The 26,920-nt window shown below is 66.9% G+C and overlaps 1 protein-coding gene across 1 annotated transcript in view; it reads left to right on the top strand.

Annotated features, from left to right (window-relative positions):
* The window catches only part of SHANK3 (SH3 and multiple ankyrin repeat domains 3), a 96,603-nt gene extending 79,067 nt beyond the window's left edge, over nt 1-17,536 (top strand). Inside the window, exons 18-19 of the mRNA XM_048500124.1 lie at nt 3,730-3,764; nt 13,954-17,536. Coding sequence (XP_048356081.1) covers nt 3,730-3,764; nt 13,954-14,497 — 579 coding nt within the window. The 3' untranslated portion in view covers nt 14,498-17,536. The remainder of the gene's footprint in view (nt 1-3,729; nt 3,765-13,953) is intronic.
* The last annotated feature ends 9,384 nt before the right edge of the window (nt 17,537-26,920 follow it).

Below are 26,920 nucleotides of genomic sequence, written 5' to 3'. Positions count from 1 at the left end.
GGATCCAGCATACCGGAAAGCAGGAATGGGCCAGATCCAGATTTGGGGGAGGTGTCTTTTGTGGGAGGAAGGGGGGGGGTGTCCCCGCCCACAGCCTACAAGGATGCAGGAGCGTTGTGGGCAACCACGAGCAGCATGCCTTGGCCACCACGCCAGCCCCGGCAGCTTCATCTCATCAGCCGCTAACCTGTGACTAATCCTGGCTCACCCCCCATGTCATGGCTGTGTCCGGCAAGCAGTGCACCTCGGCCTGTGGCTCTTGCATGCGCATGGGGAGCGGGGAGGGCAGCAGCTATGTGCTCCCAGGAGTCTGTGGCCCGTACGTTGTGCCCCTGAGAGACGGCCTCCAGTTTCTGACCAGTCTCATGCCCAAAGCAGCGCTGCGCTTCTCTTTCTGCTGCAAGCAGAACCAACCTTGTAGCAGTTCTGAGTTTTCGAACTCAGAGCAACTCTGGTGGGGGGGCCCTTCCACGGCCCACTCCTGCAGCTGTCCTCTTGCAACGAAAATGCTTCTGCGGGAAGAAGGGGACGCTTGCAGCCCCCTGAGGAATACACGAGTCAAAAAAGAGCCCCAGATGTTTGAGCTGAACTCTGCTGCTCAGCAGACATGTGTCTGGATTTTCAGGGCCGTTTTGCCCGTTGAACTAGTCTAGGCGAATGGGTTAGCAGGTGGGAGTGGCCATATGAACCCACGCTGGAGGGGGCAATTAGACACTGCACACATCTGGAGCAGGATTAGGGCCCTCAAGCCTTAACCCTTTGCACCCTGTTCCTACCCGACAGGAGACCAGAGAGGGTGGTTGGTGGCTCATGTAACTGATAAGCAGACATTCCCTCTTTCCTTCAGAAGGAGATGGTCTGAGAAGGTGGCAGATGCGGAGACGTGGTGTGGCAAGGGTTAAAAAGGCCAGCAGCGTTTCTTCCGCAGCCCCTGGACAGGGTCCGGCGCTTGTGGGCCCAGAGGTTGTGCTCGCTGCCTAACTGTTGCCTCCTGCAAGCTCCCCGGGGGCCTCCAAGTGCTTCTGGGTGCTGATCCCGGGAAGCCCGCCTTTTGGCCTTTGGAGGGCCCACGTCAGAGGTTGGGGGTGTTGGCCTGCCAGAGAACAGCTAGATTGGAGTCCGGCAGCACATTTTTGAGCAGCAAGGTTGTGTGGGGCAATTAGCTTTTGCCTCCACCTTGTCGTGGAGATGTCGTAAACAATTGGCCGCTCCAAAGTCTGCAGCCACCGTGGAGGCCATTAGGGGTGTTTTCCTTTTCAATTGGGGCACATAATATACCAGCAGCTACAAGAGTCTTTAACTCAGTAGCGGTTTCACAACCTATGTAGATTGTTCACCAGTTTGATAAACAGAGTTCAGTCCCTGATCTGGCGAGCAGTTGGGTGCCTTTCGTAATCTGCCCTTCGTTCTGAGTTTGGCCTTGGCAGCTCCATAGAAAGTTGTGCCTGGGTGCGCACCTTTACCTTCTGGTTCCATTGGACTCTCTGGTTAGTTTAAAGCAGTGGCAGACCTTTTTGAGACCGAGTGCCCAAATTGCAACCCAAACTCCACTTATTTATCGCAAAGGGCCAACCCGGCAATTTAACCTGAATGCTGAGGTTTTAGTTTAGAAAAACCGGTTGGCTCCCTCTTCCTCTGCCCCACCCGCTCGAGCAGGGGCCAGCCTGCTCTAGCCTCCAGCAAGTCCCACGCACACCGCTCTGTGCCTCTCTAGCATCTCTGCCTCCTCTGCACCCCCCCTCAGTCAGCAGCCACCCGGAGCACAGGCACCAGGCCCACCAGCCGTGTCCTCCCTGCTCACCGCAGTGCACGCACGTTATGCTCAGTGGCCCAGGCCAGCCTAGGTGTGTGTGTGGAGGGGTGATTTTCCACCCCCCACAAGACAAACTCTGTGTGCGTGTGCCCACAGAGAGGGCTCCGAGTGCCACCTCTGGCACCTGTGCCATAGGTTTGCCATCACTGGTTTAAAGTTACATAGAACATTCGTGCCGTCAGCATTGAGTGGCCCCTTTTCAACGGTTTGGCTAAAGATCCCTTTTTCGGGCAGGCTGTTTGAGGAGGACATTTACTTAACTAAATCAGGGTAGGGTATACATGGCATAAACATAACAAATCCTTACTATTCTAGTTCAAACTTAGTTGCAGAACTTAGGCACATGTGACAGACTCACAGACACACACGAGGTTTTTTCTTTCGCCTGGGGTTGGGAGGGTCGGGGCACGGAGGAGTGGTACAGAGAATGGGTCCCCATTCCTACTTCTGTCTGAGGAAGGAGGCTCCGGCTCTGGAAACTCAGATCTTCCCAAAATCTGGCTGGTTCCTAAGCTGCTGCTGGGTTGCAATCTTTTTCTTCTTTCCCCCAGAGCAGGGGTCTTCAAACTATGGCCCCCCAGATGTTCATGAACTACAATTCCCATCAGCCCTGCCACTTGGCCTTGCTGGCAGGGGCTGACGGGAATTGTAGTCCATGAACATCTGGAGGGCCATAGTTTGAAGACCCCTGCCCCAGAGGATCCTGCTCGATGGCCATTTCTTCCTGGTCTCGGGCAGGGATTTTGAACGTGGGGGCATCTTCCAGTTAGGAGGTTTTGTGAATGCCTAAGAAACCGCATGGAGCAGGGCCAAGCACAGGTTCTGCTATTGGAGGGCAACGCCTCTGCTGTCTGGAAGAGGTGGGCAGCCTGCAGTGACGGGGGGGAGGGGGGGGCTGTGGGGTTTCCCTTCCCCCTTTCGCCTTCCCATCTCTAGTTCCAGCGCCCCGTGACTCCCCCTGCAAGGGTGCAATTGCTAGGTGGGCAGGCTTGGTCCTAAGACACAGGCAGTGAAAGAGACAAATGCTGTCACCTCATTCCCTGTTTGAGGAGGACATTTCTCGCTGGCACAAAGAGGCGCAGGGGGTCTCTGGCCCACCCTGCTGGAAAGAGTTGAAGGAGGCTGGCAGGCAGAGGCAGCTGCGGTTCCGGAGTGAGTAGGAGCTGCTTGCTCAAGGCCGACTCTCTCAGGGGCACACGAACAGCTCTTGGGCCTTCGGCGCCGACCCTGCGGGCATAGGGAAGCTGGCATGTCAGGTATGCGCGTTGGAGGAGGGGGCAAGCAGGGCTGGGTCAGCTTTGCCATGCACCGTGGCCATCCCCACAGACCCTCCTCTTCCCCCCTCCCCCTGCCAGGACCAGGAGAGGTCCCGTTGCTTTGCCACCGGCTTTGGCTGTTGAGCGAATGCGGTTACAAATGTCCCCCTTGTTCTTGCAGATCAGGACTGTTGACTGCAAGAATACTGAGCGGGCTGCCTCCCAGAGTCCTTGGCTGCCAGTGGCAGTGGCCTGGATCCCTTGACCCCGTGCCTTCCCTAGGGGCTTGACCCCCCCAGCCCCTGCCCCTTCCCGTAGACAGAATGGGGCCATCTCCAAAGAGACGGCGGGGAGGAGGCTCTGTGGTGGTCAGAGGCACACCTGGGCAGGTGAAGAGGACCGGTGACCCCAACGGGTGGGCTGTCCATGCAGGGGGGGTCTGTCCTGGGCTCTGAGGCTGCTGCCGCCGCCCCCCTTTGCGAGGCAGTCACCGGCCAGGCCTCTGTGGCTTCTGGGAGCCGCCGCAGCTCCAGCCGAGCCCTCGATGACGTCTGTTCCTTTTTCTCACTGTTGCTCCTGGTGCCTTGGACTGATGCTAACATTTCTCTCATTGCCTCTCTTCCTGCTCCCTCATCTGCATGTCTCCGCTGCTCTGTCTAGATCCGCCTCAGGCCTCAGGAGGGTGGGCGAGCTGTGTAAGTGAGCATCTTCCATTCTCATAGCAACCCCAGCTCCTCCCTCCCTCCCCCCCCCGCCTTAACTGTGCTGCTGCTGCTGCTGCTGCTGCTGCTACGGCTGTGGTGTGTGTGCGTGCCCCAGCTGGGCCGGATCGGGGCTGCAGGGAGGGGGAGGGGCTGTGCAGCGTGGCTCCGTCTCCGTCCTGCCCCTCTGTGCTCCCAGCATGCCGTCTCCCTGTCTCGTGATGTCTTGTGCCACTGAGTCCGAGAGGAAGCTGCGTCTGCAGAAGGGGGGCTAGGTTGGCTGGCAGCTTCCAGGGAAAGGTGGGGGGCGAGTGGGCACGGGGGGGGGGCATTTGGAGGGACCCTTTTGGCCTCAGAAGCAGGAAGAGGTTGCTCACTGGACTTCTGAGCCACCGTTCTGTGCCCCTCTGAGGGCCAGGAGGACGAGCAGGCCGGCTCACGTGCTCTGGTGCCACGGGAAAAGGATTCTGTGCCGGAGCTCCTCCTTCTCCCTGCAAGTCTCGGCCCTTGAGTCTTGACTGAGGAACCCCTTGTTGGCCTTCGGAGAGTCCCCTCTTTCCTCTGAGTGTGGGGCTCAAAGGGGGCAGGCTCCCCAAGGAAGGCCAGCATTCGGCACCCTCTGAGGTGGGGCATCCGGCAGGGCCCCCCGCCACTGCTCACTCGCCCCCTCCGCCACCTGCCTACATGCCCTTCCCTCACCTGCTGGCTTACAAGTTCCCCACCTGTGTGCTTCTGGCTGCTTGGGTTGCCCAGGACTTCCAGAGTGCGTGGAGTGGCATGGCGCCTCCCGTTGCCACAGAGGAAAGGCCGTACTGGGGGCTGTGGAAGAGATTGGGAGCAGGCAGGCAGGCAGGCGGGCATCAGGAGGGGAGGGCTGCTCTGAGCACTCGCTGCCCTGTGACCAGGTGGTTTTCCCGACTGGGCCTCCTGTGTTTCCGCTGGGATGAGCCTGGGGGGCTCTCGAAAGTAGCCATGGGGAGCAGGACGTGAATCCTGCAGGTGCTCTGCTGTGAAGTCTGCTTGCAGGTGCCGGGCGTGTCTGTGAGCGCGCACAGGTGTATGCAGGGCCATCCCAAGACCCGGGGGCTCAGGCTCAGAGGTGGGACCCAGCAGGTTCTCACAGGTTCCCGAGAGTAGGTTACTAATTATTTGTGTGTGCCGAGAGGGGGCTACTAATGGGTGATTTTGCCACGTGATTTTTGCCTGAGTTACGCCCCTCCTCTCAGCAGTAGCATGCAGAACTTGGAGCAGTCTAGCAGGAGGTGCACCGGTGTGCGTGGCAGCCTGCGCCTGCGTGCATTCGTTTCCCGCCCAAGGACCGGCGCAGCGGCTGCGTCCTTGCCACAGCCCCGCCCAGGAATGCCCCGCCCCCGGAATGCCCGGCCACACCCCCATCATGCCCCGCCCAGCCCCATTGGCACTGTGCCACAGTTTGAATCCCACCACCATGGGAACCTGTTACTAAAATTTTTGGATCCCACCACTGCTCAGGCTGCGCTGCCTCTCGACCTCTCGTGAAGTTTTCCTCCCTTTCTTCCTAACTGGACCAGATGGCGGAAGAGAGGGGGGGCTCTCTCGGTCACTGTCCCCAGCTTCTGAACCTGAGAAGGCTGCTGCCCCCCTCCCCGGACACTTCCCTCAGGGGCAGGGGGTCAACTGGACTCCCAGTGCCTCCCAGCGTCAGTCAGGCCAGAGGGATGTGGGCGGGGACTCCATGGGCCCTGGAGGACGGGTGTGGCTGTGGCCTCCTCATTCCAGCTTTCTCGAAGCTCCGCGCTGCAGGCCACCACTGCTGTGGCTGTTCCCACAGGCCGCTCGGCAGCACCGGGCTCCTGTGAGTCCTCCAGAGCTGCAGGGTCCCCTCTGGGTGCGCGCCCCAGTCTCGTGTGGTCCTGGAAGAGTCTTTGTGCCTGCAGAGTGCTGCTCCATTCCCCATGCGCATGCTGCGCCCGGCGCTTGAGCTTGGGGTGAGCGGGAGCTTGGCTGGGGTCTCCGTGCTGCAACCGTCCGTGTGCTGCTGCTTCCATCGCCCTCCCCTCCCCAGTCAGGAGGGAGGAGCCTTTCTTGGCACTCCCGGCTGATGCCTTTGCCCCAGCACCCCGGGCAGAAAGTGGGCCGGGCTCAGTTGGCACCTCCCCGGCCTTGATTCAGACACGCCTCCTTCACAGGGGTGCAACGTCGCCTCCAGGGGCTCTCTGAGCATACCTTTAGCTAAGGAGTACAGAATAGAATCCTAGAGTTGGAAGAGACCCCAAAGGCCACCCAGGCCAAGCCCCTGCCAGGCAGGAACACACCATCAGAGCACTCCTGACAGACAGGTGGCCACCCAGCCTCTCCTTAAAAGCCTCCAGAGAAGGAGACTCCACCACACGCCAAGGCAGGGCACTCAGAGGTGGGATCCAGCAGGTTCTCTCAGGTTCCCGAGAGTGGGTTACTAATTATTTGTGTGGCCGAGAGGGGGTTACTAATGGGTGATTTTGCCCCGTGATTTTTGCCTTCGTTGCGCCCTCCTCTCAGCAGTAGCGCGCAGAACTGGAAGCAGTCTAGCAGGAGGTGCACCGGCGTGCGTGGCAGCCTGCGCCTGCGTGCATTCGTTTCCCGCCCAAGGACCGGCGCAGCGGCTGCGTCCTTGCCACAGCCCCGCCCAGCAATGCCCGCCCCCGGAATGCCCGGCCACGCTCCTGTCGTGCCCCACCCAGCCTCATTGGCGCTATGCCACAGTTTGAATCCCACCACCATGGGAACCTGTTACTAAAATTTTTGGATCCCACCACTGAGTGCACTCCACTGTTGAACAGCCCTGATGGTCAGGAAGTTTTTCCCGATGTTTAGGTGGAATCTCTTTTCCTTCACCTTCAACTCCTTACTCCTGGTCCTAGTCTCAGGAGCCACAGAAAACAAGTTTGCTCCCTCACCAACGTGACATCCCTTCAGATATCTAAACACGGCTCTCATGTCACCCCTTAACCTTCTCTTCACCAAATGTAGTTGCATTTGATGTTGATGTTGGGCAAGACGGTAACCCTGTGGGGAGGGGACCATGCGCCCCGGGAGCACCCTGCAAGACGGTCTGCCCTGGCTCCGTGTTAGGGGGCTTCTGTTCAAACACATTCCATCCTGAGGGTCTGGAATCCCCCAATAGATGTTGAGGCCACCTTGCTCCTCCAGTAGTTCCTCGTCTCGTCAATGGAAATAGTCAAAGAGGTTGGCCCAGAGCACAGAGCAGTCTTGCCCCAATGAAAAGTCAGTGGGGGGGGGGGGTGTCTCCAAACGGCGTACGTGAGGGGACCCTCTGACATCACTTTCTCAGAGGCCAAAAACAGAGTGAGGTTTGGGGACATCGCCTCTCTGGGCACGATCCAGCTAAGCACAGCTCGTTCCCATCTGTTTCCGTGTGGCTGGGTGAACGGAGCGCAGGCTGAAGCCCTTCCTCTTAGAACAAATTATTTAATTGGGATGACTGTGCTCTTGGAATGAAGCTCTGTCTCTCAGAAGGCAGGCAGGGAGGCAGGAAGACGGAGGGGGAGGCACCTGGCATCCTCCCCCACCCCCACCCCTTCTTGCAGGGAACGTGGGAAGCAGTCCCAAAGAGGCCTCCAGCAAAAACCCAACCCTTCCCCCAGCAATTCCCTCTAGCCCAAGAGGGCCCTCTTCCCTACGCTGCTTGGGGGTCTGCTGTTGCTCTGAGGGCCAGTGGGGGGGGGGGGGGGCGTGTTCCCATTTTCTTTGCCAGCCAGCCAAAGGTGCATCTAGGGGAAATGTAGCCCGGTGGACAATCTGGGTGTTTCCCCCCAAAGGGGGGCTGCCCTCCCCCACCATGACCAAACAATTTTTTTTTTGCACCAGGTCTTGAAGTCAGTGTGTGGACCTGGGGGAAAGGAGGAGGGGTGGGGGGCTAAATGGCCACAGCCTGGGGACATTTGACCCCATATGTCCCCCTGTGCAGTACGCCACTGTTGACCAACCTGATTTGCTTTCCACCGCTCCCCGCCTTGATCCTGGGACCTCCCGGTTCTCTGCCAGTTTCTGGGCAGAATTTGGCCTGAGGAGCTGAGCCGAGCCAGCCCAAGTCCTCTCCGCCGCTGAGGCCAGCTCGGGAGACCCGGGGGGGGGGGGGGCTCACACTGTGAGCAGAGATCACTTTGGCCCAGGCCCATTCTCTTGATCCTCACAGGCAGCCTTTTGACAGTGTGAATGATGGTCAGTCCCATTTCCCTTTGGGGAAACTGAGGTTGCCCAAGAGCCCCACACTAGATCAGGAGTCGTTCTGGCCAGCCAGCCAGACTGAGGAGGAACCACGGCCTCGCTCACAGCAGGTTCGAGCCTGACCCAGAGTGTTCTGACCTACCTCTGCCTCCCATAAGAACATAAGAACAAGCCAGCTGGATCAGACCAGAGTCCATCTAGTCCAGCTCTCTGCTATTCGCAGTGGCCCACCAGGTGCCTTTGGGAGCTCACGTGCAGGAGGTGAAAGCAATGGCCTTCTGCTGCTGCTGTTGCTCCTGAGCACCTGGTCTGCTAAGGCATTTGCAGCCTGAAATCAAGGAGGATCAAGATTGGTAGCCATAAATCAACTTCTCCTCCATAAATCTGTCCAAGCCCCTTTTAAAGCTATTCAGGTTAGTGGCCATCACCACCTCCCAGACGCAGGGAAGTCGAGGGAGCCCTGGTCCCAATATCCCCTCCCCTCTGCCAGGAGGACAGAGAGGGGCCGCCCACCTCTCGGAGCCCCTCTGCTGGGTGCATTGGCAGAGACATGTTTGCTTTCTCCAGCACGAGTCAAACCGGAGGGTGGGGGCAGTGATCTTCAGCAGAAAAATCTCAGAAGGGGACTGAGTGGAATAGGCTGTCCCCCCCCCCCTTTAATCCCAGTCCCTCCCCCCCAAAGCTGCATTTTGTTTTTCAAAGCCATTGCGAGCAATCCTGGGGGGCGCCGGGGGCAGCTGCCAGAGTGTCATGTTCTTTCCTGAGCTGCCAGGTGTCTGCAGGCCCAGCTGCTCTGCCAGGTGCCAAGAGACACATGGGGGAAAGCCCTGAACATCTGTCATTTTTCCGCCCACAGGTGCCCCCCCAGCCCAACCGCTCTGCTGCACAGTCAACGGCTCCTTCCTCTGAGGTCGTTGCAGTGGCTGCCCTTCTATTGGGAGTCTGTCCCTGGGGGCCACCGGGGTGCCCTGCCTTGCCCTACCCTGCCCCCCCCACTCCGCTGCACAGAGAGGCTAAGTGCGGGCAGGCCCTTGGACTGGTTTTGCCCATGCCCCTTGGGGCAGAGTGGGAAGCTGCAGTCAAGGGTGTAGCTAGGGTAAATGGAGCCCAGGGCAAAATCTGAGTTTTGCGGGGGGGGTGGGGGCATATGGGCAGCGTCCCTCCCCCACCACGACCAAACAACATTTTTTGCACCAGGTCATCTCAAAGTCACCATCACATTATAGAACAGGCCCCAACACACAAATCTGAACACACCCAGGGCTCCCTAGTTTAAACAACATTGAAAGTAATGCTATTTTTTGAAGGCGGGGAATCCACCCTGAAACAGCAGGAGACTCTCCTTATGATACCACCTAGGTTTATTGAAGTTTGATTCAGGGGGTCCACAGTTATGGACCCTCAAAATGGTAGCCCCATTTACTATTAGCTCCCATTGGAAACAATGGAGTATGGGGTCACCCATTTTGGGGGTCCATAACTTTGGACCCCCTGAACCAAACTGCACCAAACTTGGCTGGTATCATCAGGAGAGTCACCTGACAATAGCCTGAAATTATGGTGCCACTAGCCTAAAAACTGCACCCCCTGCAGGCCAAACATGGGGGGGGGGGAAACCTGAAAAATAGAAAAAGCCACAAACGAACCTGCAATTTTTGTGCCCACCACAAGGGGGCACCTGGGGCACTTGTCCCCGGATGTCCCCGTGGTAGCTACGCCTCTGGCTGCAGGGCTGCCGAGTCAAATCTCTGCTCACAACTTGAGTTCGATGGCCTCGGAAGTCAGCTTCAGGTAGCCAGCTCCAGGCGGCTTCAGCCTTCCGTCCTTCCAAGGCCGGTAGAACGAGTACTCGGCTTGCTGGAAGTAAAATGTAGACAACTGGGGAAGATGACGGCAAACCACCCTAGCAAACATTGTGATGCAGCGACATCCCCCCAGGGGTCAGCAAGGACCCCGTGTTTGACCTTTTTGCAGATCCTGCCTGTGCCGGGCCTGGTGGGACCACGGCTGGTGCTGGGGACAGAGTGGCTGCGTGGAACTGGCTCCGTGGCACCGAGAAGGCTGCCAGAGTGTGTTGGTTCCTGGCTGCCCTGTCTGCCTCCTGCTGTAGCCCCGGCTTCTTGGCCCCAGCCCTTCTGGCCGCCGCCCCCCTCTGGCTGGCTGTTCTGCTGCCCAGCAAGAACGGAGCCTGGTTGCTGGTGGGAGGCCACAGAGCAGGCAGACGGCTCTCAGCTGGCTCTTGCTTGTCCCGGCTGAGAGCATGCCCTTCTGGCTCCGTGGCCCCTTCCTCCCCTCGGCCTCTGTGGCTCCTGCCCCCCTTAGCCGTGCTCTTTTCTGGCCACGCAGACTTCCCTGGACTGGGCGGGCTGACGGAGCGTGGCTCAGTTCCTTGCCTGAGAGCTGTTGAAAGATGGAGAGGCAGGGGAGATGCCTCAATGCATTTTTTTTCCTTTGTGCCCAAGTATCGACCTGGCCGTTCTCTGCCCATTGACTGCAAGGAAACCTGGGGGGTGGGTGGGAGGGGGGGTGCAAAGGGCAAATCGTACACCCCCACCTCCTCCTCCGAAGGAGTTCCAGACAGCCACCATTGGCCTGTGGAGAATCTCCTGGGAAGCGCTGTCTCTGCTGAAGGGCGGGGGAGGGGGGGTTCCTCAAGCACCTGCTTCGGGCTGTCTTGCTCTCCCGGTTCTTGTCTTTCTCGTGGTTTGTCCTCCAACTGGAGCCAAGGTCCTTCCTCGCTGGGAACAGGATGCACAGCTGGCCACAACCCATGAGTCACGGAGCCGGAAGCTCCCTCCAGCCTCTGCAGCCGCCTGAGGCCGAGAGATTCTGGTTGGCCGGCTGGCCTTTTGTCCCCGGGGCTGCTGCTGGAGAAGCCCAGGAGCCCTGGCTCTCCAACCCAACTCTGGCTTGGGCCACTCCTGGGCATTTGGGGGCGATGCTCGCGGAAGGAACAGAGTTCAGCAGGGAGAGGACACCAGAGCTGCCTTTGTCTCTACGGCAGGGGTCTGCAACCTGCGGCTCTCCAGATGTTCATGGGCTACAAATCCCATCATAAGAACATAAGAACACGCCCTCTGGATCAGACCAGAGGCCATCTAGTCCAGCTCTCTGCTACTCACAGTGGCCCACCAGGTGCCTTTGGGAGCTCACGTGCAGGTGAAAGCAATGGCCTTCTGCGGCTGCTGCTGCTCCCGAGCACCTGGTCTGCTCAGGCCTTTGCAATCTCAGATCAAGGAGGATCAAGATTGGTAGCCATAGATCGACTTCTCCTCCATAAATCTGTCCAAGCCCCTTTTAAAGCTATCCAGGTTAGTGGCCATCACCCCCTCCTGTGGCAGCATATTCCAAACACCAATCACACGTTGCATGAAGAAGTGTTTCCTTTGATTAGTCCTAATTCTTCCCCCCAGCATTTCCAATGGATGCCCCCTGGTTCTAGTATTGTGATCAGCCCATGCCAATTGGCCATGCTGGCAGGAGCCGATGGGATTTGTAGTCCATGAACTTCTGGAGAGCCGCAGGTTGCAAACCCCTGCTCTAAAGGGACTAAACTGTGTCATCTGGGGATTAGTAGTAACTGTGGAGAATTGCAGGCCCAACCCTGGTGTTTGGTGAGTCTAAGGCAGCATAAGATACACAAAAGATACCCGCATACACATAAGATACACGCATAGGCGCTGGCTCAAGCAATTTATCTTACCTATTAATTACTTGTGTAAAGTATGCCAAATTGTTGGCTAATAGATTTTATCGGCTTCTATGTTATATACATAACATGTATGTAAAACAGGTAAATTTCATTGCATCACAATTTGAGCGGCAGCCATTAACGTAATAATATTTAAGAGTCCATAATCGACATTGTTTGTTAAACCAACACGTGATTATGTCCATGAGAGAAGGCTGTCTTTTAAATATTAAATTTAATGTCACCCGCTGTGATTGTGATACAAGTAATTCAAGATATATATGTGTTATGGAGATATCATAGTTTGATAAATCTATTAGCCAACAATTTGGCGTACTTTACAAGTAATTAATAGGTAAGATAAATTGCTTGAGCCAGCGCCTATGCGCCACGCGTGTTTGTGTATCTCATATTGTTTTGAACGTAGCACATTTATTTCATAGAGTCTAAGGCAGCTTCAGGAAATTCTGTCTGATCCTGGCCAGTGGTCCACTCCAGGTGTTTTTCTTTGAGGTCCTCCACGGCCAAAGCCTTGGCCACATGGGAGGGAGCATATCTGTGGCTACTTTGGACGTGGCCTTGTCGAAGTTCTCTCCTGGAGCTCCAGGTTCTGGTTGCCTCTTGGAAAGGTCCTCTCAGCGAGTGACCGCAGGACCAGCCTGCAGGAGTCCCGGCCTCCGGGCATGTCTCTGCCGCAGCCTGCAAGGCAAGGTGGCCGGGGGGTCCATCCTGCCGATTGCAGCAGGGGGGGGTGAGGAGCTAGGCATGGACAACCGGGGCAAAGAGGTCTGCCTCGTGCCTCCCTCTGCGCAGGGGCAAGAAGCACGGCGAACCCCAGAGTCTCGAAAGGTGTGTCGGCACACAGAGACCCTCGCCCAGCCCCCACTGTGGCTAGGCAGGCGACTTCCCGGAGGCCTAGCTGTTTTCCAGGCTGCTTACATAAAAGCCCCCCCACACACCATTTGTTCTACAGAAGTAGGGCAAATGGATGACAGAGGGATGCAGTTCAGGAGCCCAGCAAGTGGCTTGGGGGGGCCCTCCAGGCTGGCCGCCCCCTGACCACGCTGAGGGCATCCATCAGCCACACACTCCACTAGCCTTGAACATAAGAACTAGCCTGCTGGATCAGACCAGAGTCCATCTAGTCCAGCTCTCTGCTACTCGCAGTGGCCCACCAGGTGCCTTTGGGAGCTCACAGGCAGGAGGTGAAAGCAAGGGCCTTCTGCGGCTGCTGCTCCCAAGCACCTGGTCTGCTAAGGCATTTGGCCAAAGATGCTGGGCAGGTGGGGCCGGGAGGTCTGGAATTAGCGCTGGGTCTCCGGACTGCAGAGATCAGCTCCCTGCGGAGAAGAGGGCACATCCGGAGTGTGGCTCGATGTGCCTGGCTGTGCCCACTGCCCTCCCGGGATCTGTCCCCCAAATTCCCAGGAATCTCTTAACCCAGAGTTGGCAGCCCTGGATGACCGCTGGGCTGCTCCAGCAGCACTCTTCGTGCTGTGTTGGGGTTAGGCATCCACTGGACTGAGGCGGAGCTGCCTTCTGGGTGCTGCTGTTCTCTCCGTCTGTCTCCTGGTCTCCCCCAACCCAGTTCTCTCTGAAAACGCGCCCCCCGTGCCTAACTCTTCCTCCGCTGCAGCCGTCTATGGTAGGCTGACCAGCCGTCCCGCTTTTGGCAGGACAGTCCCGCCTTCGCACAATTTGTCCCGCAGGTTCCTTCCATTGTCCCAATTTTTGGGAGGCTGCCGCACTGCCTTCTGGGATGCAAGGCAGTGCGGCAGCCTCCCGTGCGCCAGGCCGCAGGAGCACAGCCTTCTGGGGCGCTGCCGTTTCGACAGGAAACGGCAGCGCCCCAGAAGGCAGTGAGCTCCTGCGTGTGCGAGTGCGCGCACAGCCACCTACCCCCATCCTGGATTCACAAGGTGACCATCTGGTCACCTTAGTCTATGGCTGAAGGAGCATCCCAAGTAGACTTGCTTTGGGGAAATATCAAGGGTCTGGTAATCTTTGCAATGGAAGCTGTTGTGTGGGGAGGCTAGGGCTTCGGTTGCCCGGCGGTCTGCTTGCTGCGGTGCTTGGCAGGAGGAGACTCTGAGGCTGTCCTCCCGAGCGGTCTTCTGTGGGAATCGCCCCCCCCCCCCCAGAAGCGAAGGAGCACCAGCTGGGCATGTCACACAGCCCCGAGACACCCCCAACCCCGTGTAGGTCGTGTGGATGTGTGTCCCGGTGCCCGTGGCCTATTCTGACGGCTGCTTTTCTCTCCCCCTCTCTCTCTGTCTCTCCCCACAGACTTTTCAGTAGTTTAGGAGAACTGAGCACCATTTCCCAGCGGAGCTCTGGCACCACCTACACCGTGCGCCCCGGCAGCCGCTACCCTGTGACCCGCCGCACCCCCAGCCCGGTGAAGCCCGCCCTGGACCGGACAGACCCACTCAGCACCGTGCGACCCTACGGCCTCACCCCGCCCACCATCCTCAAGTCGTCCAGCCTCTCCATCCCGCACGAGCCCAAGGAGGTGCGCTTTGTGGTGAGGAGCGTCAGCGCCCGGAGCCGCTCCCCGTCGCCCTCCCCTTCCCCGGGGCCCCCCCTGCACACCCTCCACCCCCCGCGGCCCTTCATGCAGAAACCCCTCCACCTGTGGAATAAGTACGACGTCGGGGACTGGCTGGAAAGCATTAACCTAGTGGAGCACAGGGACAAGTTTGAAGACCACGAGATCGAGGGCACCCACCTGCCGGCCCTGGCCAAGGAGGACTTTGTGGAGCTGGGGGTGACGCGGGTCGGGCACCGCATGAACATTGAGCGGGCGCTCAAGCAGCTGGTGGACAGCTGACCATCCCGGGTAGCCCTGGCCTCTTCCGGGGCCGACTCACTAGCAGGTGGGGGGGTTGCTTCTCCTAGACTAGGGAACAGGAACCCTGTGGATTCTCTTCCTACTCTGACCACTGCACTGAAGGGCAGGGCATGGGCCAGGACCCCCCCTCTCTTTCCCCCTCTCCGCTGCTGCCGCCGTGCATCCGGCCTCCCTCTTGGAGAACAGGGATGTTGCATGACCCACCCCTACCCTCGTCTCTTTCTCCCAGGACGCCTGGCGGGTCTCTCGCGGGACGTGCCCTTCCTCAAGAGAGTCGCTGCAGGACGGGAGGTTTGGGAGGAGAAGAGGGGGTACCGGGGGGTGCTCCTCTCCAATAGACCGCATCCCTACGGAGGGCCCTGCGGCAGCAGGCTCAGATCAAAGGCGGGGAGGGGGGACCGTTTGTGGGCTCTCGGCAGGGGAAAGAGGACTCTGCCCAGCTAGACCTGGGGGTGGGAGCAGCCTTGCCGGGGGTCACAAAAGGCCAAAAGTCGCCGGATGGTCTCCGGGGTGCAAAACGGCCTTTTGGAGAGCCAGACGCTGACTTGGGAGGTCTTTAGAAAGGTGCTGAGACTCTCCTCGCGGACCCTCGAAGTTGGCTTGGTGTGCCATCTGCCAGGAAGTCTGGACTGGCGTGAGCAGTCCGCGTGCTGGGCCCGCAGGCCTCAAGGGGGCAGGAGTGGGGGGCATCAGTTGCCAAGAGAGGGTGCTGGCGAAGCCGCAGCTGGAGGGGCTTCTGCTGAGGTGCTGGGGGCCAGCAGGATTAGACCCAAAGGGAACCCATGTGGGAAGTCAGCAGGATCTCTCCCCCTGCTGGTGGAGTTGGTGCCCCCCTCCCATGCCTGCCCCGCGAGGAACACCCGCATTGCCATGAGGACGAGACGCCCGGGGAGAGGGCAAGACACACACACACACACATGTACACACACACACACACGGAGAAGGCCCTGCCTTCCAGCGGACCTGGTTCTTGTGCCCTGGTGAGGGGGGTGGGGCTGAAGTCGCATGGATAGAAGCATGTTTGGGGGCATCGGAGGGAGGCAAGGCGCGGGTCCTGCCGCTTCTGCTTTGCCGACGTTCACGGGGGAGGGGGGGTGTCTCGTTTTCTCTGGGGTCGTGGGACGCATCGAAGGAGTCTCTATAATCTCTGTGCATTTCTGTAGATCTGCCGGTGATCCAAACAAGGAGGATCCGCCCGGCACCAGAAACCCGCCCACCCGCCCGCCCACTCTGTCTGAGTCACCCATTTTTGCATCTTTTTAATCAGCTATATATTTGAAAAGGAAAAAAAAAGAACAAATATCTATATATCTATATCTATAGCCACCTTGTTTTGTTTATGGTTTACTAAAGCTATATCTCGCTAGGCGGGGGGGCACCGTGCCGTTCCCCCCCCCCCCACAATGCTTGTGGGAGTTTTTAGTGACTGAATGAATGTCAGGGAAAGTTCTTTTGAAATCTGCTCTGAGGTTTGAAGGTGGGGCAGTGGTGGGTGGGTGGGATTTAGAACTGCTCCTGGTTTTGAGGATACGCCAAGTCTTCCATTCTTGCTGGGCAGAGCTGCTGGAGAGGCTGGGGGGGGGGGTCCGGGGGGCTGCCTCAGTCCACCCCCCACACACACTCTCGCACTTTACTTTCTTTTCCTTCCGCAAAGAGGACAGTATTGGGTTGCCAACATGCTTACAGGAGACCCTGGAGATCTCCCGGAATTCCACCTGAGCTCCAGACAACCGAGATGATTTCCCCTTGAGGAAACAGCTGCTCTGGGGGGCGGTGATGTGGGGAACGTCCAGGATCCCCGTGTCTTATCAAGAGGTGACCCATATGCCCCATGGAGGCCCCTCCCCACTCCCCAAATCGCACTCTCCTCAGGCTCAGTTCCCCGTCCGTTTCTCGAGCCAGAGTCTGCCGCCCGCAGCTGCCACCATGTGAGGAAGCTGAGCCCCAGGCCTTCTCCGGCTCCGTCCTCGATCTCCAGGGGTGTCCCAAACTGGAGCTGGCAGCTCTACCGGAGACCAGCCGTGGGGCGGGGGCGGGGGGTTGTGTGGAGGGGTCTCTTCCAAGGCAGGAGCTGGTGATCGCAGGCAGCGTCAACCTCCAGTCCTCAGAGTGCGATGGGAAGCCACGCTGGCCAGCACAAGAGAGCCCAAAGGGCGTCCAGGATCCCATCTGGATGTGGCCTCCCTGATCTCCAAGGGCCCGGCAGGCTGGGACCGAGGAGCCTGCTCCATCCATGGCGGTGCTGCTCCTGGGGGCAAGGGCCGTGGCTGTCTGGCCTCTGCTGGCCGTCCTGGGACCAGGCGGGGCGTGAAGGGGGTTTGCTGCAGATGGGACGGGTTTAGGAAACCACCTCCCCTGGCCCCAGTTCAGGCCCTGCTCAGGCTCTTGGCTTGGCTGCTGAGACACCTCTTTCCAGCCCATGCCCAGCCTGTGCCGGAGTGGTGGGGACAGTGCCGGGCATGCGGGCATCTTGCCCTGTAGAGGCATGGGCCCCTCAAACACACACACAGCCTCTGAGTTGCTCCTGCTGGGCCAGGAGTGGACTTTGCTGGGGCTCTCTGCAGGTGCCCAATTACGGCTCTGGTCTCTGACCCCAGCGTGGGAACCGCTGAGCCACTCAACTGGGCAACGCAGCTGGGTCATCTGATGGCCTGACTCTCTCCCCCCCTGCCCTCCCCCCGGTCTCTCGGTCACCTTAAACTATGGCCATAGTGGAAGGCAGGGAGGATGGGACAGAATCGCTGGTGGTGGAGTTTCTAGGTAAGGAGCTCTTCCGTGGCTCAGCTGGTGGCTTCCAAACGTGGCCATACCCAGTTAGCATTTCTCAGCCTCCCCCTAGAAAGTGGGGTGGGTGGCTGACCTTGTCAGCTCCAAGAAGCTAAGCGCGGTTGACCCTGGCTAGTATTTATGAGAGACTTCCAAGAGATCCCGGGGTGAGGCACCGAGGCAAGCAATGGCAGCTCACCTCCAAACACCACTTGCCTTGAAAACCCTACAGCACAGGTGTCAAACTCGTGGCCCTCCAGATGTTATGGACTACAGTTCCCATCATCCCCTGCCAGCATGATGCTGGCAGGGGATAATGGGAGCTGTAGTCCATAACATCTAGAGGGCCGCGAGTTTGACACCTATACCCTACAGGGTCACCGGCAGAGGCAGAGGCAGAGACTTCATGGGGCCACCTGGGGACAAATGCCCCAGCTGGCTGCTGTTCGGTCACGTGGGGGGCAGAAAATCATCCCCACACCCCTCCTCCTTCCCCCCCTTGGCCCGGCCCCGCCAGGCTGCTCCTTCAGCCAGCAGAGACTCCTCCGGCTGAAGGTGCGGCCTGGTGGGGCGGGGGCGAGGGGTGCCCTGCCAGGTTACCTGGGACCGCCACCACTGGCTAAGGTAAGTGGGGCACGGGGGGGGGGGGCCCTCCAGAGCAGACGTTGCCCCGGGGACCATTTTCCTTCACTATGCCATTGCTCGACTGCGAAAGAAAGAAAGAAAGAAAGAAAGAAAGAAAGAAAGAAAGAAAGAAAGAAAGACTGAGCGAATCTTCACGTTTCACTTTTGAGGAGGATTTTTTAAGTAGCATACTTGAGGGCAGTGAAATATTTTTTACGGCGAGGGGGACATACAAGCTTCTTCGTGTGCTTGGTACAGACCCTCCTCCCGTCTGCCCCGTGTGTCCCGAACACCAGCTCGTGTAACCCCCTCCCCCCATTGCCTCCCCAGACTATAAAGGGGTCCCTTACTACATGCTATACACCAAAAGGCTTTTGGAGAGCAATCTTAAGCAGATCTACTCAAAAGGGAGCCCTGTTTTCAGTGAAAAGTGTTCTCTCTTTATATGTTTATAATACTCTTGCCCGGCTGTTCAATCTAAATCCTGGATGCAGTGATTCTGGCAAAGGGCCAATGGCCCAGAGTGTGGGGTCTCCGCCGCAGCGTGCTGCTGGAACTTGAGCGTTTCTGGGGCAGAGACCCCACACTCTGGGCCATTGGCCCTTTGCCAGAATTACTATGTCCAGAAAATAACTATTCCCCCAAAGAAAAACCCCTGCAATAATAATTCATCAAATGGAATCCTCTTAGTTCTGTTATGTGACGTTCCACAAGGTTCCAGATTGCTTCCTTTTCCCTTACCCTAGCGCCGTGGTGGCGAACCTTTGGCACTCCAGATGTTATGGACTACAATTCCCACCAGCCCCTGCCAGCATGGCCAATTGGCTGTGCAGAATCTGTGCCAATTGGCCATGCTGGCAGGGGCTGATGGGAATTGGAGTCCACAACATCTGGAGTGCCAAAGGTTCGCCACCACGGCACTAGGATGTTGTGTGTTTTTCTCTGAAGATGCCAGCCACAGATGCGGGCAGAACATCAGGAGAAAATACGGCTGGAACCCGGGAAACCCACATCTTGATTCCCGTCTGCTTTTTAAAATAGGGTGTTTGTGGGTGTTTATTTCAGACAAAATGGGTTGGAAGTCTTTATTCCAGCCAAATCTAGAAACGTCGGGAGTGACTCCACAGAAAACAGGCATTTCCAGACTGCCACAGGACTTGCTGAACGTATTGGAGAAACATTCCTACAGGGGTGTTTGGAGTTGGCAGGATGAGGCCAGGACCACTGCTAAAAATCAGCCACGGAAGCCCTTTTGACGTCTCTTCCGACACCAGCACGCGGTGGCTCCAAGCCCGGCTTGGGAAACCAAGGAGATTCAAGGACTTCACTCAGCATCACGGGAACTGGGCCTCCACAGAACCGCGTTCCGTGGAGCTACGCCTGATCGGGACTCAGCCGTGGTGTCCTCGTGGCCGGCGGCTCGAAGCCTCGGCCTCGTGTTGAGGGTTCCACGCAGTGCTCGCGAGCACAGTTACGGCTGCAGCTGCTTGGCGGGGTGGAAGCCGGGCGCCCCCCGCGCGGGGGGACTTTGCCGGCCTTCGTGGCAAGCGGCAGAAATAAGGCCAGTGCCGCTTGGCAGCCCTTCGGAAGGGAAATGGAGCCTCCGGGAAGGGACGGGCTCTCCCAAACGAGGGCGAAGGCATCGGGCTTCCCCAGTCCCAAAGGGAACTTCCTGCAGACCTCGTTGCGGTCTGCAGCCTTCCAGCCTCCCTAGGCGGAGGCACGGTGCAGGGTGGGTCTTCTCACGGTGCCCCAAAAGCAGCTGTGGAAGGGGCAGAGACCCACTGCCTGCCGTCAGGCGCATAGCCAGCCAGCCAGACTCCAATCAGCTGCTCATGTGCCAAGAATGGGGGGGATTTGGGGGGGCAGTGGTGGTGTCTGGGTCTGCAAGCGGGGGCAGCCCACTGACAGGGAACCCAGACACGGCATGCCCAAGCGGGGGCAGCCCACTGACAGGGAACCCAGACATGGCAGGGACAGAGGGGTCGGCCCAACAGGGCTGGAGCCAGGAGACGCAAGGTGGGGTGAGGCACCCTCTCGACTGGCTGGTTGAAGAGGGCGCCCATCCCTTCCTGCCTGGGAAGGCGCCACCTTTGATCCAGTTGGGAGTGGCACCAGCACATCCCAGAGAGGAGAGGGACAGAAGGGCAAATGACGGTGGGGGAGGGGGCCCAAGGAAGGTGGTGGCAACTTCCTGGTGGGAAGCTGCAGTGGGCCTGCTCAGTCAGGAGTACAGCAGTGGGGTGTGTGTGTGTATGGGGAGACACAAGATGTGGCACGCATGCGTGGCTGGAATGCCAGTGGTCCTTCAGAAGGTGAACAGAAGGGCAAGGCGCATCTCAAAGCACCTGTGGGGAAGACACCAGGTGGTGGGAACATGACAACACAAAGCAGACAGATGGTGGAGCTGCCCAATGGTTAGGGCCTCTCCAGATGTCAAGGTGGTAAACCATGATAATGACCATGTTGTCTAGGGCCGTGGTGGCGAACCTTTGGCACTCCAGATGTTATGGACTACAATTTGGGGGGTGGGGGGGGGGGGGGGTGGGGGGGGGGGGGGGGGGGGGGGGGGGGGGGTTGGGGGGGGGGGGGGGGGGGGGGGGGGGGGGGTTTGGGGGGACAGGGCATGTGGGGGCAGGGGCGTTTTGGGGGAGGGGGGGTGGTGGGGGGGGGGGTGGTTGGGGGGGGGGGGGGGGGGGGGGGATTGGGGGGGGGGGGGGGGGGGGGGGGGGGGGGGCGGGGGGGGGGGGGGGGGGGTGGGGGGGGGGGGGGGGGGGGGGGGGGGGGGGGGGGGGGGGGGGGGGGTGGGGGGGGGGGGGGGGGGGGGGGGGGGGGGGTGGGGGGGCGGGGGGGTGTGGGGGGGGGGGGGGGGGGGGGGGGGTGGGGGGGGGGCGGGGGGGGGGGGGGGGGGGGTGGGGGGGGGGGGGGGTGGGGGGGGGGGGGGGTGGGGGGGGGGGGGGGTGGGGGGGGGGGGGGGTGGGGGGGGGGGGGGGTGGGGGGGGGGGGGGGTGGGGGGGGGGGGGGGTGGGGGGGGGGGGGGGTGGGGGGGGGGGGGGGTGGGGGGGGGGGGGGGTGGGGGGGGGGGGGGGTGGGGGGGGGGGGGGGTGGGGGGGGGGGGGGGTGGGGGGGGGGGGGGGTGGGGGGGGGGGGGGGTGGGGGGGGGGGGGGGTGGGGGGGGGGGGGGGTGGGGGGGGGGGGGGGTGGGGGGGGGGGGGGGTGGGGGGGGGGGGGGGTGGGGGGGGGGGGGGGTGGGGGGGGGGGGGGGTGGGGGGGGGGGGGGGTGGGGGGGGGGGGGGGTGGGGGGGGGGGGGGGTGGGGGGGGGGGGGGGTGGGGGGGGGGGGGGGTGGGGGGGGGGGGGGGTGGGGGGGGGGGGGGGTGGGGGGGGGGGGGGGTGGGGGGGGGGGGGGGTGGGGGGGGGGGGGGGTGGGGGGGGGGGGGGGTGGGGGGGGGGGGGGGTGGGGGGGGGGGGGGGTGGGGGGGGGGGGGGGTGGGGGGGGGGGGGGGTGGGGGGGGGGGGGGGTGGGGGGGGGGGGGGGTGGGGGGGGGGGGGGGTGGGGGGGGGGGGGGGTGGGGGGGGGGGGGGGTGGGGGGGGGGGGGGGTGGGGGGGGGGGGGGGTGGGGGGGGGGGGGGGTGGGGGGGGGGGGGGGTGGGGGGGGGGGGGGGTGGGGGGGGGGGGGGGTGGGGGGGGGGGGGGGTGGGGGGGGGGGGGGGTGGGGGGGGGGGGGGGTGGGGGGGGGGGGGGGTGGGGGGGGGGGGGGGTGGGGGGGGGGGGGGGTGGGGGGGGGGGGGGGTGGGGGGGGGGGGGGGTGGGGGGGGGGGGGGGTGGGGGGGGGGGGGGGTGGGGGGGGGGGGGGGTGGGGGGGGGGGGGGGTGGGGGGGGGGGGGGGTGGGGGGGGGGGGGGGTGGGGGGGGGGGGGGGTGGGGGGGGGGGGGGGTGGGGGGGGGGGGGGGTGGGGGGGGGGGGGGGTGGGGGGGGGGGGGGGTGGGGGGGGGGGGGGGTGGGGGGGGGGGGGGGTGGGGGGGGGGGGGGGTGGGGGGGGGGGGGGGTGGGGGGGGGGGGGGGTGGGGGGGGGGGGGGGTGGGGGGGGGGGGGGGTGGGGGGGGGGGGGGGTGGGGGGGGGGGGGGGTGGGGGGGGGGGGGGGTGGGGGGGGGGGGGGGTGGGGGGGGGGGGGGGTGGGGGGGGGGGGGGGTGGGGGGGGGGGGGGGTGGGGGGGGGGGGGGGTGGGGGGGGGGGGGGGTGGGGGGGGGGGGGGGTGGGGGGGGGGGGGGGTGGGGGGGGGGGGGGGTGGGGGGGGGGGGGGGTGGGGGGGGGGGGGGGTGGGGGGGGGGGGGGGTGGGGGGGGGGGGGGGTGGGGGGGGGGGGGGGTGGGGGGGGGGGGGGGTGGGGGGGGGGGGGGGTGGGGGGGGGGGGGGGTGGGGGGGGGGGGGGGTGGGGGGGGGGGGGGGTGGGGGGGGGGGGGGGTGGGGGGGGGGGGGGGTGGGGGGGGGGGGGGGTGGGGGGGGGGGGGGGTGGGGGGGGGGGGGGGTGGGGGGGGGGGGGGGTGGGGGGGGGGGGGGGTGGGGGGGGGGGGGGGTGGGGGGGGGGGGGGGTGGGGGGGGGGGGGGGTGGGGGGGGGGGGGGGTGGGGGGGGGGGGGGGTGGGGGGGGGGGGGGGTGGGGGGGGGGGGGGGTGGGGGGGGGGGGGGGTGGGGGGGGGGGGGGGTGGGGGGGGGGGGGGGTGGGGGGGGGGGGGGGTGGGGGGGGGGGGGGGTGGGGGGGGGGGGGGGTGGGGGGGGGGGGGGGTGGGGGGGGGGGGGGGTGGGGGGGGGGGGGGGTGGGGGGGGGGGGGGGTGGGGGGGGGGGGGGGTGGGGGGGGGGGGGGGTGGGGGGGGGGGGGGGTGGGGGGGGGGGGGGGTGGGGGGGGGGGGGGGTGGGGGGGGGGGGGGGTGGGGGGGGGGGGGGGTGGGGGGGGGGGGGGGTGGGGGGGGGGGGGGGTGGGGGGGGGGGGGGGTGGGGGGGGGGGGGGGTGGGGGGGGGGGGGGGTGGGGGGGGGGGGGGGTGGGGGGGGGGGGGGGTGGGGGGGGGGGGGGGTGGGGGGGGGGGGGGGTGGGGGGGGGGGGGGGTGGGGGGGGGGGGGGGTGGGGGGGGGGGGGGGTGGGGGGGGGGGGGGGTGGGGGGGGGGGGGGGTGGGGGGGGGGGGGGGTGGGGGGGGGGGGGGGTGGGGGGGGGGGGGGGTGGGGGGGGGGGGGGGTGGGGGGGGGGGGGGGTGGGGGGGGGGGGGGGTGGGGGGGGGGGGGGGTGGGGGGGGGGGGGGGTGGGGGGGGGGGGGGGTGGGGGGGGGGGGGGGTGGGGGGGGGGGGGGGTGGGGGGGGGGGGGGGTGGGGGGGGGGGGGGGTGGGGGGGGGGGGGGGTGGGGGGGGGGGGGGGTGGGGGGGGGGGGGGGTGGGGGGGGGGGGGGGTGGGGGGGGGGGGGGGTGGGGGGGGGGGGGGGTGGGGGGGGGGGGGGGTGGGGGGGGGGGGGGGTGGGGGGGGGGGGGGGTGGGGGGGGGGGGGGGTGGGGGGGGGGGGGGGTGGGGGGGGGGGGGGGTGGGGGGGGGGGGGGGTGGGGGGGGGGGGGGGTGGGGGGGGGGGGGGGTGGGGGGGGGGGGGGGTGGGGGGGGGGGGGGGTGGGGGGGGGGGGGGGTGGGGGGGGGGGGGGGTGGGGGGGGGGGGGGGTGGGGGGGGGGGGGGGTGGGGGGGGGGGGGGGTGGGGGGGGGGGGGGGTGGGGGGGGGGGGGGGTGGGGGGGGGGGGGGGTGGGGGGGGGGGGGGGTGGGGGGGGGGGGGGGTGGGGGGGGGGGGGGGTGGGGGGGGGGGGGGGTGGGGGGGGGGGGGGGTGGGGGGGGGGGGGGGTGGGGGGGGGGGGGGGTGGGGGGGGGGGGGGGTGGGGGGGGGGGGGGGTGGGGGGGGGGGGGGGTGGGGGGGGGGGGGGGTGGGGGGGGGGGGGGGTGGGGGGGGGGGGGGGTGGGGGGGGGGGGGGGTGGGGGGGGGGGGGGGTGGGGGGGGGGGGGGGTGGGGGGGGGGGGGGGTGGGGGGGGGGGGGGGTGGGGGGGGGGGGGGGTGGGGGGGGGGGGGGGTGGGGGGGGGGGGGGGTGGGGGGGGGGGGGGGTGGGGGGGGGGGGGGGTGGGGGGGGGGGGGGGTGGGGGGGGGGGGGGGTGGGGGGGGGGGGGGGTGGGGGGGGGGGGGGGTGGGGGGGGGGGGGGGTGGGGGGGGGGGGGGGTGGGGGGGGGGGGGGGTGGGGGGGGGGGGGGGTGGGGGGGGGGGGGGGTGGGGGGGGGGGGGGGTGGGGGGGGGGGGGGGTGGGGGGGGGGGGGGGTGGGGGGGGGGGGGGGTGGGGGGGGGGGGGGGTGGGGGGGGGGGGGGGTGGGGGGGGGGGGGGGTGGGGGGGGGGGGGGGTGGGGGGGGGGGGGGGTGGGGGGGGGGGGGGGTGGGGGGGGGGGGGGGTGGGGGGGGGGGGGGGTGGGGGGGGGGGGGGGTGGGGGGGGGGGGGGGTGGGGGGGGGGGGGGGTGGGGGGGGGGGGGGGTGGGGGGGGGGGGGGGTGGGGGGGGGGGGGGGTGGGGGGGGGGGGGGGTGGGGGGGGGGGGGGGTGGGGGGGGGGGGGGGTGGGGGGGGGGGGGGGTGGGGGGGGGGGGGGGTGGGGGGGGGGGGGGGTGGGGGGGGGGGGGGGTGGGGGGGGGGGGGGGTGGGGGGGGGGGGGGGTGGGGGGGGGGGGGGGTGGGGGGGGGGGGGGGTGGGGGGGGGGGGGGGTGGGGGGGGGGGGGGGTGGGGGGGGGGGGGGGTGGGGGGGGGGGGGGGTGGGGGGGGGGGGGGGTGGGGGGGGGGGGGGGTGGGGGGGGGGGGGGGTGGGGGGGGGGGGGGGTGGGGGGGGGGGGGGGTGGGGGGGGGGGGGGGTGGGGGGGGGGGGGGGTGGGGGGGGGGGGGGGTGGGGGGGGGGGGGGGTGGGGGGGGGGGGGGGTGGGGGGGGGGGGGGGTGGGGGGGGGGGGGGGTGGGGGGGGGGGGGGGTGGGGGGGGGGGGGGGTGGGGGGGGGGGGGGGTGGGGGGGGGGGGGGGTGGGGGGGGGGGGGGGTGGGGGGGGGGGGGGGTGGGGGGGGGGGGGGGTGGGGGGGGGGGGGGGTGGGGGGGGGGGGGGGTGGGGGGGGGGGGGGGTGGGGGGGGGGGGGGGTGGGGGGGGGGGGGGGTGGGGGGGGGGGGGGGTGGGGGGGGGGGGGGGTGGGGGGGGGGGGGGGTGGGGGGGGGGGGGGGTGGGGGGGGGGGGGGGTGGGGGGGGGGGGGGGTGGGGGGGGGGGGGGGTGGGGGGGGGGGGGGGTGGGGGGGGGGGGGGGTGGGGGGGGGGGGGGGTGGGGGGGGGGGGGGGTGGGGGGGGGGGGGGGTGGGGGGGGGGGGGGGTGGGGGGGGGGGGGGGTGGGGGGGGGGGGGGGTGGGGGGGGGGGGGGGTGGGGGGGGGGGGGGGTGGGGGGGGGGGGGGGTGGGGGGGGGGGGGGGTGGGGGGGGGGGGGGGTGGGGGGGGGGGGGGGTGGGGGGGGGGGGGGGTGGGGGGGGGGGGGGGTGGGGGGGGGGGGGGGTGGGGGGGGGGGGGGGTGGGGGGGGGGGGGGGTGGGGGGGGGGGGGGGTGGGGGGGGGGGGGGGTGGGGGGGGGGGGGGGTGGGGGGGGGGGGGGGTGGGGGGGGGGGGGGGTGGGGGGGGGGGGGGGTGGGGGGGGGGGGGGGTGGGGGGGGGGGGGGGTGGGGGGGGGGGGGGGTGGGGGGGGGGGGGGGTGGGGGGGGGGGGGGGTGGGGGGGGGGGGGGGTGGGGGGGGGGGGGGGTGGGGGGGGGGGGGGGTGGGGGGGGGGGGGGGTGGGGGGGGGGGGGGGTGGGGGGGGGGGGGGGTGGGGGGGGGGGGGGGTGGGGGGGGGGGGGGGTGGGGGGGGGGGGGGGTGGGGGGGGGGGGGGGTGGGGGGGGGGGGGGGTGGGGGGGGGGGGGGGTGGGGGGGGGGGGGGGTGGGGGGGGGGGGGGGTGGGGGGGGGGGGGGGTGGGGGGGGGGGGGGGTGGGGGGGGGGGGGGGTGGGGGGGGGGGGGGGTGGGGGGGGGGGGGGGTGGGGGGGGGGGGGGGTGGGGGGGGGGGGGGGTGGGGGGGGGGGGGGGTGGGGGGGGGGGGGGGTGGGGGGGGGGGGGGGTGGGGGGGGGGGGGGGTGGGGGGGGGGGGGGGTGGGGGGGGGGGGGGGTGGGGGGGGGGGGGGGTGGGGGGGGGGGGGGGTGGGGGGGGGGGGGGGTGGGGGGGGGGGGGGGTGGGGGGGGGGGGGGGTGGGGGGGGGGGGGGGTGGGGGGGGGGGGGGGTGGGGGGGGGGGGGGGTGGGGGGGGGGGGGGGTGGGGGGGGGGGGGGGTGGGGGGGGGGGGGGGTGGGGGGGGGGGGGGGTGGGGGGGGGGGGGGGTGGGGGGGGGGGGGGGTGGGGGGGGGGGGGGGTGGGGGGGGGGGGGGGTGGGGGGGGGGGGGGGTGGGGGGGGGGGGGGGTGGGGGGGGGGGGGGGTGGGGGGGGGGGGGGGTGGGGGGGGGGGGGGGTGGGGGGGGGGGGGGGTGGGGGGGGGGGGGGGTGGGGGGGGGGGGGGGTGGGGGGGGGGGGGGGTGGGGGGGGGGGGGGGTGGGGGGGGGGGGGGGTGGGGGGGGGGGGGGGTGGGGGGGGGGGGGGGTGGGGGGGGGGGGGGGTGGGGGGGGGGGGGGGTGGGGGGGGGGGGGGGTGGGGGGGGGGGGGGGTGGGGGGGGGGGGGGGTGGGGGGGGGGGGGGGTGGGGGGGGGGGGGGGTGGGGGGGGGGGGGGGTGGGGGGGGGGGGGGGTGGGGGGGGGGGGGGGTGGGGGGGGGGGGGGGTGGGGGGGGGGGGGGGTGGGGGGGGGGGGGGGTGGGGGGGGGGGGGGGTGGGGGGGGGGGGGGGTGGGGGGGGGGGGGGGTGGGGGGGGGGGGGGGTGGGGGGGGGGGGGGGTGGGGGGGGGGGGGGGTGGGGGGGGGGGGGGGTGG

The sequence above is a fragment of the Sphaerodactylus townsendi genome, linkage group LG06 (genome assembly GCF_021028975.2).
Source record: "Sphaerodactylus townsendi isolate TG3544 linkage group LG06, MPM_Stown_v2.3, whole genome shotgun sequence".
NCBI classification, from domain to species: Eukaryota; Metazoa; Chordata; class Lepidosauria; order Squamata; family Sphaerodactylidae; genus Sphaerodactylus; species Sphaerodactylus townsendi.
This window is presented reverse-complemented; position numbering and strand designations above follow the sequence as displayed.